General features: G+C 37.7%; 2 protein-coding genes across 2 annotated transcripts; both read right to left on the minus strand.

The window, feature by feature from the left end:
- Nucleotides 1–6,175: 6,175 nt before the first annotated feature.
- LOC110921852 (auxin-responsive protein SAUR21) lies at nucleotides 6,176–6,720 on the minus strand. The gene has a single exon (XM_022166176.2). It carries the CDS (start codon nucleotides 6,590–6,592, stop codon nucleotides 6,293–6,295), a length of 300 nt encoding a protein of 99 aa, XP_022021868.1. The 5' UTR covers nucleotides 6,593–6,720; the 3' UTR covers nucleotides 6,176–6,292.
- Nucleotides 6,721–9,861: 3,141 nt separating this feature from the next.
- Nucleotides 9,862–12,705, minus strand: LOC110924380 (probable NOT transcription complex subunit VIP2). Its single transcript, XM_022168395.2, has 7 exons — nucleotides 12,556–12,705; nucleotides 12,211–12,466; nucleotides 11,955–12,124; nucleotides 11,461–11,829; nucleotides 11,323–11,367; nucleotides 10,872–10,957; nucleotides 9,862–10,082 (listed from the first exon to the last, which is right to left on the minus strand). The coding sequence occupies exons 1-4, from the start codon at nucleotides 12,565–12,567 to the stop codon at nucleotides 11,614–11,616; spliced, it is 654 nt and encodes a 217-aa protein (XP_022024087.2). The 5' UTR covers nucleotides 12,568–12,705; the 3' UTR covers nucleotides 9,862–10,082; nucleotides 10,872–10,957; nucleotides 11,323–11,367; nucleotides 11,461–11,613.
- Between the last annotated feature and the right edge of the window lie 961 nt (nucleotides 12,706–13,666).

Consider the following 13,666-nt stretch of genomic DNA (forward strand, 5'->3'; position numbering starts at 1 on the left):
TTGTGCAGATGTAGTAATCGCTTGGCTCATGTCGAGAATATAAAGATCATTAACTCTCGGAGCCGATAAGAGAATCCATTCTTGTGGAATTTTGAATCCAGGTTTCAGCACATAGCAGCCAGCGTCATCAAAAATCACTGAGAACTTTTTATCGCAGATTTGCGACACACTCAGAAGATTGTGATCAATTTGCTTCACATAATTGATCTTATCAAAGCACACGATACCATTGGAGATACTTCCTTCTCCAGTGATGTACCCACCTTTATCACCCGCAAAAGCAACATACCCTCCTCTAATATTTCTCACGTCGTATAGGAGCCGTAAGTCGCTAGTCATGTGCCTGGATGCTCCACTATCAACAATCCAATGACTATTAATAGTTCCTCCTAGAACATCCTGCACATGTCAATTAAACACATCAGTTGAGAATGGGGACCCAAGCCTTAGTGGTCTTGGGTCGTCCCTTGGCATCACGAAACGTGAGCTCGATCTCTTGATGATTTTCAAGAACAACTGCTCCCCCTGAATTGTCACCCGACTTAGGTAACCAAGTTTGTCTGTGCCTACCAGTTTTTGAAGATTCTGGTTTTACAGGTTGTGACACACTTGGTTCCTTTTGCACTGTTTTAACTTCAGATTTTAAAGCTTTTTCAACAGTTTTCATGTTTTTACGTCGTTGTTTAGTTTCTTGTTCTTTTACAGTTCGTTTATCATGTTTAGGTGAAACTGACCGACGTTGAGGGTGAACTATTTCAGGTGGAGTTTTCTCAATAAATTTCTTCTTTGGAGCATTTGGGCAGTTTCTGATAATGTGCCCAATTTCTCCACATTTGAAACAAGTTCTCCTTTCAACAGACTTAGGAGAACTTGATCGACTACCAGATGTTGATCCTGTAGAACCTGAGGTACTTGCTCTTTCATCACACCCGTTTGTGTGTTGGGTGTAATTGTTATCATTGTTACGTTTCAAAATCTTGACTTGTTGTACAAAATCAGTGTTTGATTTGTTTTCAAAAGTCTCAATTTTATCTGTACCTTTTGATGCTACAAATTTAACATCTTTTCCTTTCTTCATGTAACGAGCTCCTTTTGATTCAACCTTAGCCTTTGGCTTTGGAGCTCGTTGTTGTTGTTTACCCTTAGAAGCAGTAGGTTGTTGAGTGGTTGGAGATTTTTGATTACCAAACTGTTTTCTAATCTCAGCCTTAGGAATTGGATCACATTGTGTTACCACAATTCCCGGAAGTGTTTTTCCCAAAAATTTGTTTGTATTGTCTTCAAAGACTTTGTCAATCAAAGATTTATTTACATTTTTAATTGGAAAAACATGATCTGAGTAGATTTTATTATCTCCAACCAAAGTGTACAACACATTACTGCTTTTAACAGTAGACACACCTATCTTATCAACCTTGACAGGATCAATCACTTGCTTCTTAACAGATGGAACCTCAGGAGTATCAGGATCACAAAGGATGTGATTCTCTCGTGGAATATCTACTCCTTTCATCTTGCTAAGTGATTTATCCTGATCACTTACAGCCACTTCTGATTCACCATCCGATGTCTCATAGTCCTCGATAATTGGAGGACTTTGCTTCATAGATGGTGAAGTTTCTTGTTCCTTAGAGGCTGTGTTTGAAGAATTGTCCGGTTTGAACCCAAGGCCAGTAGTAAACTCCTCAACATCAAGAGGCACACTGGGTTCATACCGAGGCATTTCTTCCTCATCAGGCATCTTGGTATAGTTGTTCATCAAAGGGGGTGGACATTTGTTATACCCTATGCCTTTCTGATTTCCCTTTAGTTGTTGAACATCGATGATGTGATCAAGCACAAATTGGGAGTTAGAATAACTATCCAATTTCTGTTTGATCGCATCATGTTCGCATTGGGCAATGGCTAATTGCTTTTTAGTTTCTTCCACAATGTTAATATATTCATTTATACTCACTTGCTTGTGGTAAACTACTTTGTTAACCTCGGACACATTTTTCTTTAAAGTTTCTATTACAGATTTAAATTCTTTTTCATTCCGGGTTAAAGCCATGTTTGCCTCTTTGCATTTCGACAGTTCAATAACCAAAGTCTGGTTATGACTATGAAGCTTTTCTGATTCAAGCTTCATCTCAGCACATGAGTTACAAATACTAGGGGCAGGAGGTTCAGAATTTACCTGACTAGTCGAAGCTGATCCATTTGCCATAAAGGCAGTTTGAAAAGAAAAAGCTCCATCTTCAGAAAATAGCTTTTCCATTTCCGTTGATGTAGCAGCAGCCTTCCTAATCAGAATTGATTTCTGACATTTAAGCTCATCAGCTTCATTCAGTAGCTCCTGAATATCATCATCTCCTTCCTCCTTCTCATCAGGCTCTGAGTGATTATCCCCAGAAACAGAGCCTTCTTCATCTGAACTTCCAGAATAACCAGAACTGTCATCGCTTCCAGAAGATTCTTCTTTATGAACATGCTCGATGACCTTAGCATACAAGGCTGTTCCACTTCCCTGATCACCTTCACCAAACTGTACTGACCAGTCGCATCCCTCATCAGCTTGAACTGCCAAAGCCCGATTGTGATTGGTAGTTCCAGGCTGTCCCTGATTGTTATTCACTGCCACCATCCTCCGTTCACGGTTTTCTTGTTGGGCATTCACATTAGTCTGGTTTCTGAAAGGGTTGTGATTGCCGTGTTTTGTTGGTCGAGTGCACTCACGTTTAAAGTGCCCTTTCTCGCCACAGTTAAAGCACGTGACGGCATTAATATCAAACCCATACTTCGTGTTTTTCTTTCCTTCCAACGAAGTTCTTCCAGTTCGTGCCATGAAATCTTTTGCCCTTCTAACCGCACTAGCAAAAGCCCATTTAATATCCATCAACTCCATTTCTTCCTTGTTGATCTGATCATAATCTTCATTGGTCATGTTGATGTTTCCAAGCTGACCTGCTACCAAACCACAGTATGCACTGACCATGGTGTTGATAATCTCCATATGTTCCTTAGCAACTTCAATGCTAAGGTGTGAAAGATTTGAGTTGTCGACTCGGATTGTGTGATGACTTTGGGGTTGAGGTTGAGGATTGCTTGTATAGTGAGCTTGCTGTTGTTGTTGTTGAGGTTGTGGTTGTGGCTGTGTTGGAACAGGAATGTAAGACCTCGGATCGAATTGAGGTTGTGGTGGAGCAGCTGTTGATTGAGGAAACGGAAAGGAACTTGAACTTGTATTGGACACAAATGCAGTCTGCAGCTTAGGTTGCTGTTGCTGAGCTGCAGCGGATCTTGCCAAAGCATCGAATCCTGGAAGATACATTTCTGTATTCTGAGGAGCTGGAGCACGCCTTGCTTTCCTAATTTCTTCATCGTTTTTATGTTCCAGCTTTTGAATGAACTCATAGATGTTGACTTGATCTAGAGTTCCAGTATGCTTCAACAGCTCAATGAAAGAACTCCACTTTGGAGGTAAGGCGTCAGCAAATCTACTCACCATGTCTTGTTGAGTAGAGACAACTCCATAAGCACACATCTCACTAATCAAATGATAGAAACGTGTGATCATATCATTCAGAGTCTCGTTTTCCAAAAACTGAAAGGATTCAAACTCTTTCTTCAACAAATCATGCCGAGATTTTCGAGCAGCTGCATTGCCTTCTCCTCTAGCAACTAAGGCATCCCACAATGCTTTCGTGGTCTTGCAATATGAGAACTGATGGTAGATGTCTTTGTTGAGTGCTTGAGTAAGTGTGGCAAAGGCCTTCTTCTCCAATTCATAAGCCTTCTTGTCATTTTCAAGCATATTGGCATAACCCTCTGAAGTTGACGCAGCAGTTTCAAGATTAGTATTGAACGCATTGATGAAACACGTCCAAAGATCAGTGCTTTGCCCTTGAACATATGTGTGAAAACGGTTTTTCCATGATGGAAAATCGTTCATATGGTTCAACTTAGGTGGACGATTGTTGCTGCCAGTTTCACTCTCACTAATCAGAAGGTTCTGAAGACTTTGACTTTGATTGGATACCAAAGCCCATTGACTTGGACTGATTGATGGTTGTGGAATCATACTCTTTGCCCAATCTGCAGCAGTGACTAACTCTTGATTGGTTCGTGAGTCCAAACTCCAATCCCATGGACTTGTACAGCTCATTTTGATCAAATATTAATTGAGAATCTACACAAGCACAGACTGTTAAGTGTAAAACAGATAAGAATTGAAAGATACAATCTGTTCGAAAGATCACGACCTGTTCGAAAGATCAACAATGTTCGTAAGATCACTGTTGAGTTTCGAACAATCACTTCGAAAGATTGACTGTATGAAGGATCCTTATCTTTCGAAAGAAGATTTCGAAAGATTCTCCTTATCTTTCGAAGATTGAAAGATCCTTATCTTTCGAACAAATGTCTCGAAAGATTCACAACGAAGGATCCTGATCTTTCGTACAAAGATCTCGACAGATTCACACTTGAAAGATACTGATCTTTCGAACACTAATACGAAAGATTCTCCTACACGAAGGATCCTTATCTTTCGAAATGAACAGTAACTCGAAGGATGATCTTTCGAAAAGATTCCTTGACTCGAAGGATAACACACTGACTTCGAAGGATGTTCGAAGGATGGCTATCTTTCGAATCTCCTTGATCGAAGGATGATCTATCGAGCTCGAAAGGTATCTTTCGAGGTCTGACACACTGACAAAAAGTACGACAGGTTGGTGAAAAGTTGATGTGGTTGGTGAGCCAACTTTCGGCAGAAAGGATGTTCTGCCAACAACTTTTTCACCAACTATTTGACTTTCAAAAACAATACCAAAAATGGTAACCTTATCAACAAGATCTGGTCACCGGAAACACACCGGAGATATGGCCGGAAAGATCAAAGTCACTTAAAAACAAGTTTTCAAGTTACCCAACCCAACCTTGAACACTCCCGAAGGTTTAGAAACCGTTTGTCAGTTAAAACAAGCAAGAAAACCACCAAAAACGGGTGCTAAACCAAGTGTTCAAACACACCAAGAACTTGAACAAAACCCGGTTTTAAACAAGGTAAAGAGCCAAAGCTCTGATACCACTTGTAGGTCCCTTTTCGCGGAGGATAACGAACCTAAACCTTGTTATACAAACCTACTAGCGAGTGCGGAATCCAAGCTAGTAAGCAAACCGGGATGAAGCAAGTATAGAAACAAACACACAAGAGTTCACCGATTAACACCACTGTATTAATACGTATGAAGGATCCAGTTACAAGCACAATGTTTACAAATCTAACTTGCAAACTCTCACTATGTGTGTGTGTGTTTCGGACAGAATGCTCTCAAGCTCTTAACTTTCTGTCTGTGTGTGTGCATCTGTCCTTCACACTACACTGTATGGGTATATATATACCCAGCCTATGATGTCTGGTCGAAGGATCCGATAGATGGTCCGAAGGATCATCTATCGATGACAACGTAGTCGAAGGATCAGCATGGACCTCGAAAGATCACCTTTCGAGGTCTAATCATTCGAAGCATATCTTTCGAGCACCTCGAAGGATCAACAGTATCCTTCGAGGCTATCCTTCGATTCAGACAAGCATATTACAAACAGATTGGCCAAGTCTAACTAGGAGGATAGTTGACTTGGTCAACTTACAGACCAACTTTGGACATCGTTTATATACAGACCGAATACAGACAAAGTACAGACACAAGTGCACCAACAGAACTTCGGTAACGTTTTTCTGTATCAATTTTGTTTTTGTTTTATATTTCCCAAGCTCATTCAAGGTTCTATTACCAGCCTATGTGTTCCCTGTCATGTGTTTATGTGGACGCAAAACAGTAATTAATCCATGAGTACCAAAAAGATTATTAGGCCGGACACTTTCTTTGACGGTGGTAATTTATATATTTGGAGTTTCAAGCAGCAGAAACATTCAAACGGACACTGTATTGTCAACCAAGTTTATGACTTATACATGTGTAACCTTGGCCTTTTTTAAAACATGACTGGATGTGGAATAGGTAGAAATGTTTGATGATAGATCGGATTATAGGGTTGAGTCAAACTATAAGAGCATGCAATTCTGGTTGTAAGTATCCCCTTCGACTTTTATAACTGGCTACTAAGTAGCTTTGTTTGTGTACTAAAACACCTCTTATAATAATTAGTATACTATGAACTCAAAATAATATATCCAATTAAAGTTTCATTAATCTGGAACAACGATCTAACTTTACAACTACAAAAGCTCACTACTGTCTTGTTGTTTACAAAACATTGTTAGAAAAATACACATCTACACAAGTCAAAATACTCCCAAACGAGAAGTGAGATCGGTGAATACGTCTTCACTACATGGTATGGTGATCCCGCCCATGGGATGGTTGTATCCAAACTCTTGCTCTGACTGATGCAGTAACTCTTGAAATCTAGGCTTGCTTAATATTGATACGGGGACTACAAACCGCTTCTTCTCTTGTTCCCCAACATAAACGGCAAAATAGCCTTTGGGGATATCCATAGATGCGGGAGTGCTGCCACCATTAGAGAGGGATCTTTTGAGAATTTGTCTTGCTTGAATGATACGAGGCATACGGATGGCCATGTTTTCAAGGAAGCTAGAGGATGTTCACTGTAAATTGTTGTTGAAGGAAGGGAAAAAATCAAAGAATCGCTTCTTTCTGAATGAATATGTCTATTAATTTCTATGAAGATGTGGTTGTATTAGGCATGTAGAAGGGTATATATAAGAAGGTATACCAAGGTTCTTAATAGTCTAGGACATATGAACAGGAAAACAAACGCACATGGTAACATATCTTCCAGCATTAAATTATAGAAGATATGTGGATACCAATCTTTGGTAGAAATCCAAACACCAGACATACATGAAAAGCTATATGGCCTGATTTCATATGGCAGTAAGTTGTGAAGATTCGGACCAAGGTCACATGCTTTTGTCTTGATGATGGAGGACAACGTGTCTTCCAACCTAATTACCTATTGCTGATACGGTTTATCCAGTTTGGTACAAAAAAACAATCTCGGATTCATACTTCTATTGCTCTAACTCATAACCGAGTAGTTTATAAAAATATATATGACAAGATATATTTCCCGCCATTTCAAGATAGCTTGTTGAGAGTATCAGACGTAAATTATCCATTTCTTATCTTTTTTGGTTTTCAAGTTACCAGAACCTGAACCAGTTGATAAATGTTACCCGCCTCATTCACACTAATCCTAAGAAAAGTAAACTATAAATTACGGAATGCCTGCGTTTAAATCGTATCATGGAACCTTTATGAACTTCGGTAAAGTTTTTGTGTATCAATTTTGTTTTTGTTTTATATTTCCAAAGTTCATTCAAGGTTCTATTACCAGCCTATGTTTTCCCTGTCATGTGTTTATGTGGACGGAAAACAGTAATTAATCCATGAGCACCAAAAAGTTTATTAGGCCGGACACTTTCTTTGACGGTGGTAATTTATATATTTGGAGTTCAAGCAGCAGAAACATTCAAACGGACACTGTATTGTCAACCAAGTTTATGACTTATACATGTGTAACCTTGGCCTTTTTTAAAACATGACTGGATGTGGAATAGGTAGAAATGTTTGCTGAATGATCGGATTATAGGGTTGAGTCAAACTACAAGAGCATGCAATTCTGGATGTAAATATCCCCTTCAACTTTTATAACTGGCTACTAAGTAGCTTTATTTGTGTACTAAGCCACCTCTTATAACAGTTAGTATACCATGAACTCAACACTACTAGAAAAAAGACCTTTAATGACACACGAACAATGACACACACTAATTTTTTGACATGCAAAAGTGTGTCATAAAAAAATGTCATCATTTGTAACATTGTAACATATGAAGGATTGTGTGTCATAAAAACTGTCATCTTTTCTTAAATTTGTAGAATTTATGACACACAATTTTGTATGTTATGACACACCTTTTTTATGTCATAAAAATTGTCATCTTTACTTATGCCAGTTAAATTTTCGTTTCCCTCTTTTGTACCCGTTAACAAATTTCAATTTTTAAAATTTTCCTCCTACTAAAATTTATTCCCTTGTAATTCCCCCTAAATTTTTCACTTAAAATAAAATACTTTTTGAAATACATTACATTAAAGTATGAATTTTTAGAACTAATTATTATATATGGTATATATGAAATTATACCTTTAGAAAACATTCAACATCGAAATATATATATATATATATATAGGGGATGGATCATGAGAAAACTAGTTTAAATGAGAAAACCAAAAAACTAACTAAAAAAACCTAAAAAAATACCAAAAAAAAATTTTTTTTTTACAATTTTTTAATAAAAAATCGCTACTTTATATGTATGGAAAAAAATTTTCAAAAAAAAAAAAAAAAAATTTTGTTGTACTGCACATGTGCACTAATACGGAAAGCCTAAACCACTTAACCCACCCCCCACCGACACCCCCCAAAAACCTAAAACCCCCCCACCCCCACCCCCCCCCCCCCAAAACCTAAATTCACCCTCCCACCAAAAGCCTAACCCCCCCCCCACCCCCACCCCCCAAAAACCTAAACCCCCCCACCCCCCAAAAACCTAAAACTAAACCCTAAACATAAACCCGAAAAAAACCTAAACCCCCCTCCCCCACCCCCCAAAAAAAACCTAAACCCCCCCACCCCCCAAAAACCTAAAACTAAACCCTAAACATAAACCCGAAAAAAAACCTAAACCCCCCACCCCCCCCCCCCAAAAAAAAACCTAAACCCCCCCTCCCCCCACACCCAAAAACCTAATCCTAATCCTAAACCTCCAAAAAAACTAACCCTAAAAGCTAAACTAGACTCAAAAAGCTAATTTTAAGCATGTAATGCAATTGTAGTACATGTTACATTGCACATGTGCACTACTATAATAATAGTGTAGAAAACAAGACGACACCATAAATCTTTTTTTATGTCATAAAAAATATGCTCGAATATACTTGAATGAAAGATAAGAAAATTTGTGATCTTATGGTGCCATTTTTGTTTTAAAATGATAATGTTTGGAGAAATGGGAAATGTTTGAAAAGTTATATAATTTTTGTTCCAATTTTACCCCTCCTTCATTAAAAGTCCCCCTCCTTCACTAAAAGTCTCCCTCCCCCTCCTTTTTAGTGGATTTTAGTTAGTTTTCTAGTTTTCTCATTTATATCTAGTTTTCTCATGATCCTCTCCCTATATATATATATATATATATATATATATATATATATATATATATAAATATATATACTAGTCGTTTACCCGCGCGATGCGGCGGGAAACATACCCTTAGGTTGGTGAGTTTAGGGCTATGTACGGAGATGTAGTTTCCGATGTGGCGCGTGACGACGATGGTGGCAGTGTAGCAGAACGTGGGGGTCGGTTGCGGCCTTCTTTAGCGGCGAAGAATTAGCGGTGTGCGGCGATTGGTGGTTTCGTGATGGCGTTTGGTGGTTATTGTGTAATAGCTAGTTACCGGCTTTAGGAGAAAACAAAGAAAGTTGTGTGATTCTAGTTATGTTAACACAAGATGGAACTCGAAAACAAAGAAAATACCGGTTATATCGGCCGGTGTTTACCGGATTTTAAAACATTGATTACAAGACATTTTGAATGTATGTGAAAACAGGCCTCTTAAATTATTCTTCTAGTTAATTTAACAAATTTACAAACTAAAGAGAACATGTGAAACAAATAAAAAATGAATTCAATGTCATTTTGCCAACCAACATCCTTTTTTTATCAATTTTTTCTACTCGAGGTGTGTTTTGACCAGCATAAGATCAACATTTGTGTCTGTTATATAACTTCAAATTCTAAAGTAACTTGTTATATAACTTCAAATTCTAAAGTAACTGTTCTCAATACTACCACTTGAGCATCCAAGTCATCACAAACAAAACTGATTTTCCAATCAACCAACCAAAATTCACTACCCAATACAAAAATAACCAACCAATATTAACTTGTGTATATGATAATGGGAAATATGAGAAATTCTACATCAAACCAGCTTTCCTCACAACATCCTTAAAGGCTTCATCACTTGTTCATGATGGCACCTACAAGATTTTTTCACATAATGCAAAATAATGTTACTATAAAGTAAAAATAAAAGTTACCAATTTCAAATTTGGGTTAAAAATTCAAGTTTGTTAAAGTTTTTTTAGTAGCCATTGAGAACCCGTTCAAGAAAAACTCATCGGACCCCACCAATATTGTGCTAACCAACATACAAGTTCAGGTAAATCACAACTTGTGTTGGACAAGTGGCCTTCAAGAGGTTATGGCGAGAAACTAATGGAAGCAAGATTCAAGAGGTTAGGCGCAAGCCTGAGTGCTTCAGGCCACATAAAGTGCAAGTAATACATGAATCACACCTGAGGTGCACATTTTTGGTAGAAAAATCCCTATGAGGCGCGCGCCTCACGTATTTATCAATTTTTAATGCAGTAAACTGATGTACAACATGCTTTTTGGGTTGTACACGTATCTAATCTTAATATCAAAACATATATAAAGCTTATTTGTGCCTAAATATTGGGTAGATGGTGCTAAAAAACTATAGCAAATATATAAAAAGATATATAATTGTTTGCACCTCAGATACGAAAAGCGGTGCGCTTTTGCGCTTGACGTTTCGCGCCTGGATTTTAGACCTTGTCGCTTTTTAAACCAAGCTTACCAGTTACCAGTACACCACATCTTGAAGGTTTCAAATTTCATGAAGGTTTCAAATTTCATATTTGTAAAAGCTTATTGCAAGATTCCTAACCATAGTTTGTAATTTTTATTTAAATAAATTGTATTAAGGTGGAACTATATAAGAATAGACTATAAGATATATTTACCTCGGTAACACTATGGTTAAAATGCCTCTCAATTTTTTCGATAATCATGTGGTCCCTATCTCCACACAGCAAGTTGAATGCAGCTCCTGTTACATCAAAAATAGTTAGTAAGAATATCAACAAAAGTATCAAAATTCATCAGCTTCATATTTTTAAAGAAGTAAATAAAATTCAACACTAAAACACAACATTTTATGTAGTTTTCAATTAAAATTGACTCTTTTGCCCTTTAGTAACCAATAAAGCTTTGATTATTGGCTCACAAGTTTCATTCAGTTGTCCTTGTCAAGGGGCATTATAGTCATTTGACCCATAGTTAAAAAATTGAGTTAACTTCGTTTTTGCTCCCTGTGGTTTGTCCATTTTAACCCTTTTGCGTTCTTTGGAGCAACAGGAGATGATTTCAAAATTTCCATGGAGTTTTGAACATGATTTTGAGAAAGTGGTCCACCTTAATGGTATGAGTTTCCAAACATAGACATCACCTGTGGAGAAGCTGCATTTTAAAAACATTAAAAAATATAGAGATAAAAAAAAAGAACTTATTTGGATATTAAGAGTAAAATGCCATTTTCTTCCCTAAGCATACCACCAATTATTCTATTTGATCCCTGCACACTGAAATTTCCTGAGCCACTATTAGTGTTTAGGTTAAGTCGAGAAGCAAGGCGCCCGGGAATGATAAACCGCCACCAGAACTTGAGCTTCTTCCAATGCTACCACCACTGCCAATGTTTCCAGCTTAACTGGTGATCCGAGAGCTCCGATTTCCTATAACCGGTGGGACTCCGACTCCCGGAATAGAATTACGGTTACTGATTGGTGCAGTGGTAGGCAGGACTCCAGGAATCGAGCCACTAAATGCATTTGCACCACTACTGAACCCAGGGGTTCCAACAACAATCAAGCTACCTCTACTATTTAGCCCTGAATGACTGAGTGAATTGCCATGAGCTATCTGAAAAAATAAAACAATATTTTCTGTTTTTTTTTTGTTCTCAATGGTTCATCGCGAATAGTTATATGTAAGTAAAACCAACTCACAAATACAAATAGCAACGTATATATACATATATGAAGTACCTGAGAAAGAGCAGCAGGCATATTGTTTGATGTAAATCTTCCAGCAGAAAGGTTTCCGCTTTGTTGTTGAAGCCCACTTGAAGGTACATTAGCGGTTGTTGGATTTTGGGATCCAAGTGTGCCAGCGACATTGAAACTACCATGTAAGTTGTGGAGCCCCTGAACAGATCCTACAACAATCATACAAATCAAAGCCCAATATTCTTTTAGGAACACAGTATATTATCACCACATTTCTCCATCATGTTCATTGTACCTGGTCCATTAGTTCCCATCGCCATCCCTGTTTTGCAGCTCAACAACACTGATGTTCTTCGTCGTCGTTTGGTCATTAAATGCAGCCTGGAACACTCCCAAATCACCACCATCACCATGCCTGAGAGTTTCCCTCCTGTTACATACCAATCATGTGTCAAACACGTGTGGAGAAGTTTCAAGTGTTGCTGCTCACTGGTCAAATTTATCAAGAATGTGAGCAGTATCATCACACAACAAACCGCCGACACTCGGATCTTCAAAAAGAAAACCGTATAAGTTAAAAGCAATCAAGAAAATGAATTTGAAAGTATAATCCATGATAGTTATGAAGATAAGTTCATACCAAAGCATTCATGGCACCGACTTTCTTGTGGTGGTCAAATCCGGGCCTTTTCTCTCTAGAAACATAAACAAGACGCGGTAATTTGTTTCCTTCGACTTCTTGAACCCCATTATTTCCTAGAAAAACATGTTGAACATGTACAAATTTCAATAATTTTATGTACGCGTATAATTAATATTGAAATTATTCCTTGAAGCATGTATAAGCATGAAAACAAAAGGTTAAGGGAAACCTATATGGACTTATCTTGCTTGAGGGAATCGGTATCTTCCGTGACAGTGGTTGCCTCCCCCCATCCATCCTGTAGTACCAATAGAACACAATACTACGTACCATTCACAACAAACTTTCGGCTTGTTAGAAGTCATTTGCCCTGAAGGGCCACTAACCTGCAAACATAATTAGAAATAACCACACCATATAAAAAAACAAATCATCATAAAAAACAAACATATACAATTAATCATCATAAAATTAAACAATAATAAAAAATAGTTAAAAACTAATAGAACTATTATTATCCATTAATCATATAAAAACAAATCTCCTCGTTAAACAATAATAAAAAATAGTTAAAAACTAATAGAACTATAGCTTCAGTGACTTAACAAATAATAATACCAACAGCAACAAATTACCTTTAATAACTTGGCCTTGGCCAATTTTGAAGGTGAACGGCTGCTGCCCCTCATCCTTGGTGCTAATAATCACCAAAAAAAAAAAGAATCTTTAAATATAAAACACATCAAAAGTAGATGAAAGAAAACATACAATCTCATCAATATGCTACGATCGTTCAAGAATTTCATAATCTCAACAGAGTAACATAAACTTGAAACTGGATCGATTTGTGTGTTTACCTTCATCTGAAACATGATTCCAGAGAGATTCATGGACAGACAGTCACCTGATTCCGGCCATTCTCCAGCAAATTTGTGGATCCCTTGTTCAAATCCGTGGATCCCTTGGTGCCTTCGACATCTGAAAAGCATATAGAAACTACCGTCAAACATCATAACTTGCCAGATATATTCATTAAACGGTATCAGTTCTTACCAAGTTGCCAGATAAAGCTTGTGATAGATCTCATGAAACCCTAGATCTGCTCATC

Source organism: Helianthus annuus, chromosome 17 (assembly GCF_002127325.2).
Source record: "Helianthus annuus cultivar XRQ/B chromosome 17, HanXRQr2.0-SUNRISE, whole genome shotgun sequence".
Classification (NCBI taxonomy): domain Eukaryota; kingdom Viridiplantae; phylum Streptophyta; class Magnoliopsida; order Asterales; family Asteraceae; genus Helianthus; species Helianthus annuus.

Excerpts from the sequence above, each read along its gene's own strand:
- LOC110921852 (XM_022166176.2), bottom strand. The coding sequence starts at position 6,592 with ATGGCCATCCGTATGCCTCGTATCATTCAAGCAAGACAAATTCTCAAA.
- LOC110924380 (XM_022168395.2), bottom strand. Across the intron at positions 12,125-12,210 it reads GATGGGAACTAATGGACCAG|GATCTGTTCAGGGGCTCCAC; the intron begins GTACAATGAACA and ends TGATTGTTGTAG. Across the intron at positions 11,830-11,954 it reads TGCCTGCTGCTCTTTCTCAG|ATAGCTCATGGCAATTCACT; the intron begins GTACTTCATATA and ends TTATTTTTTCAG.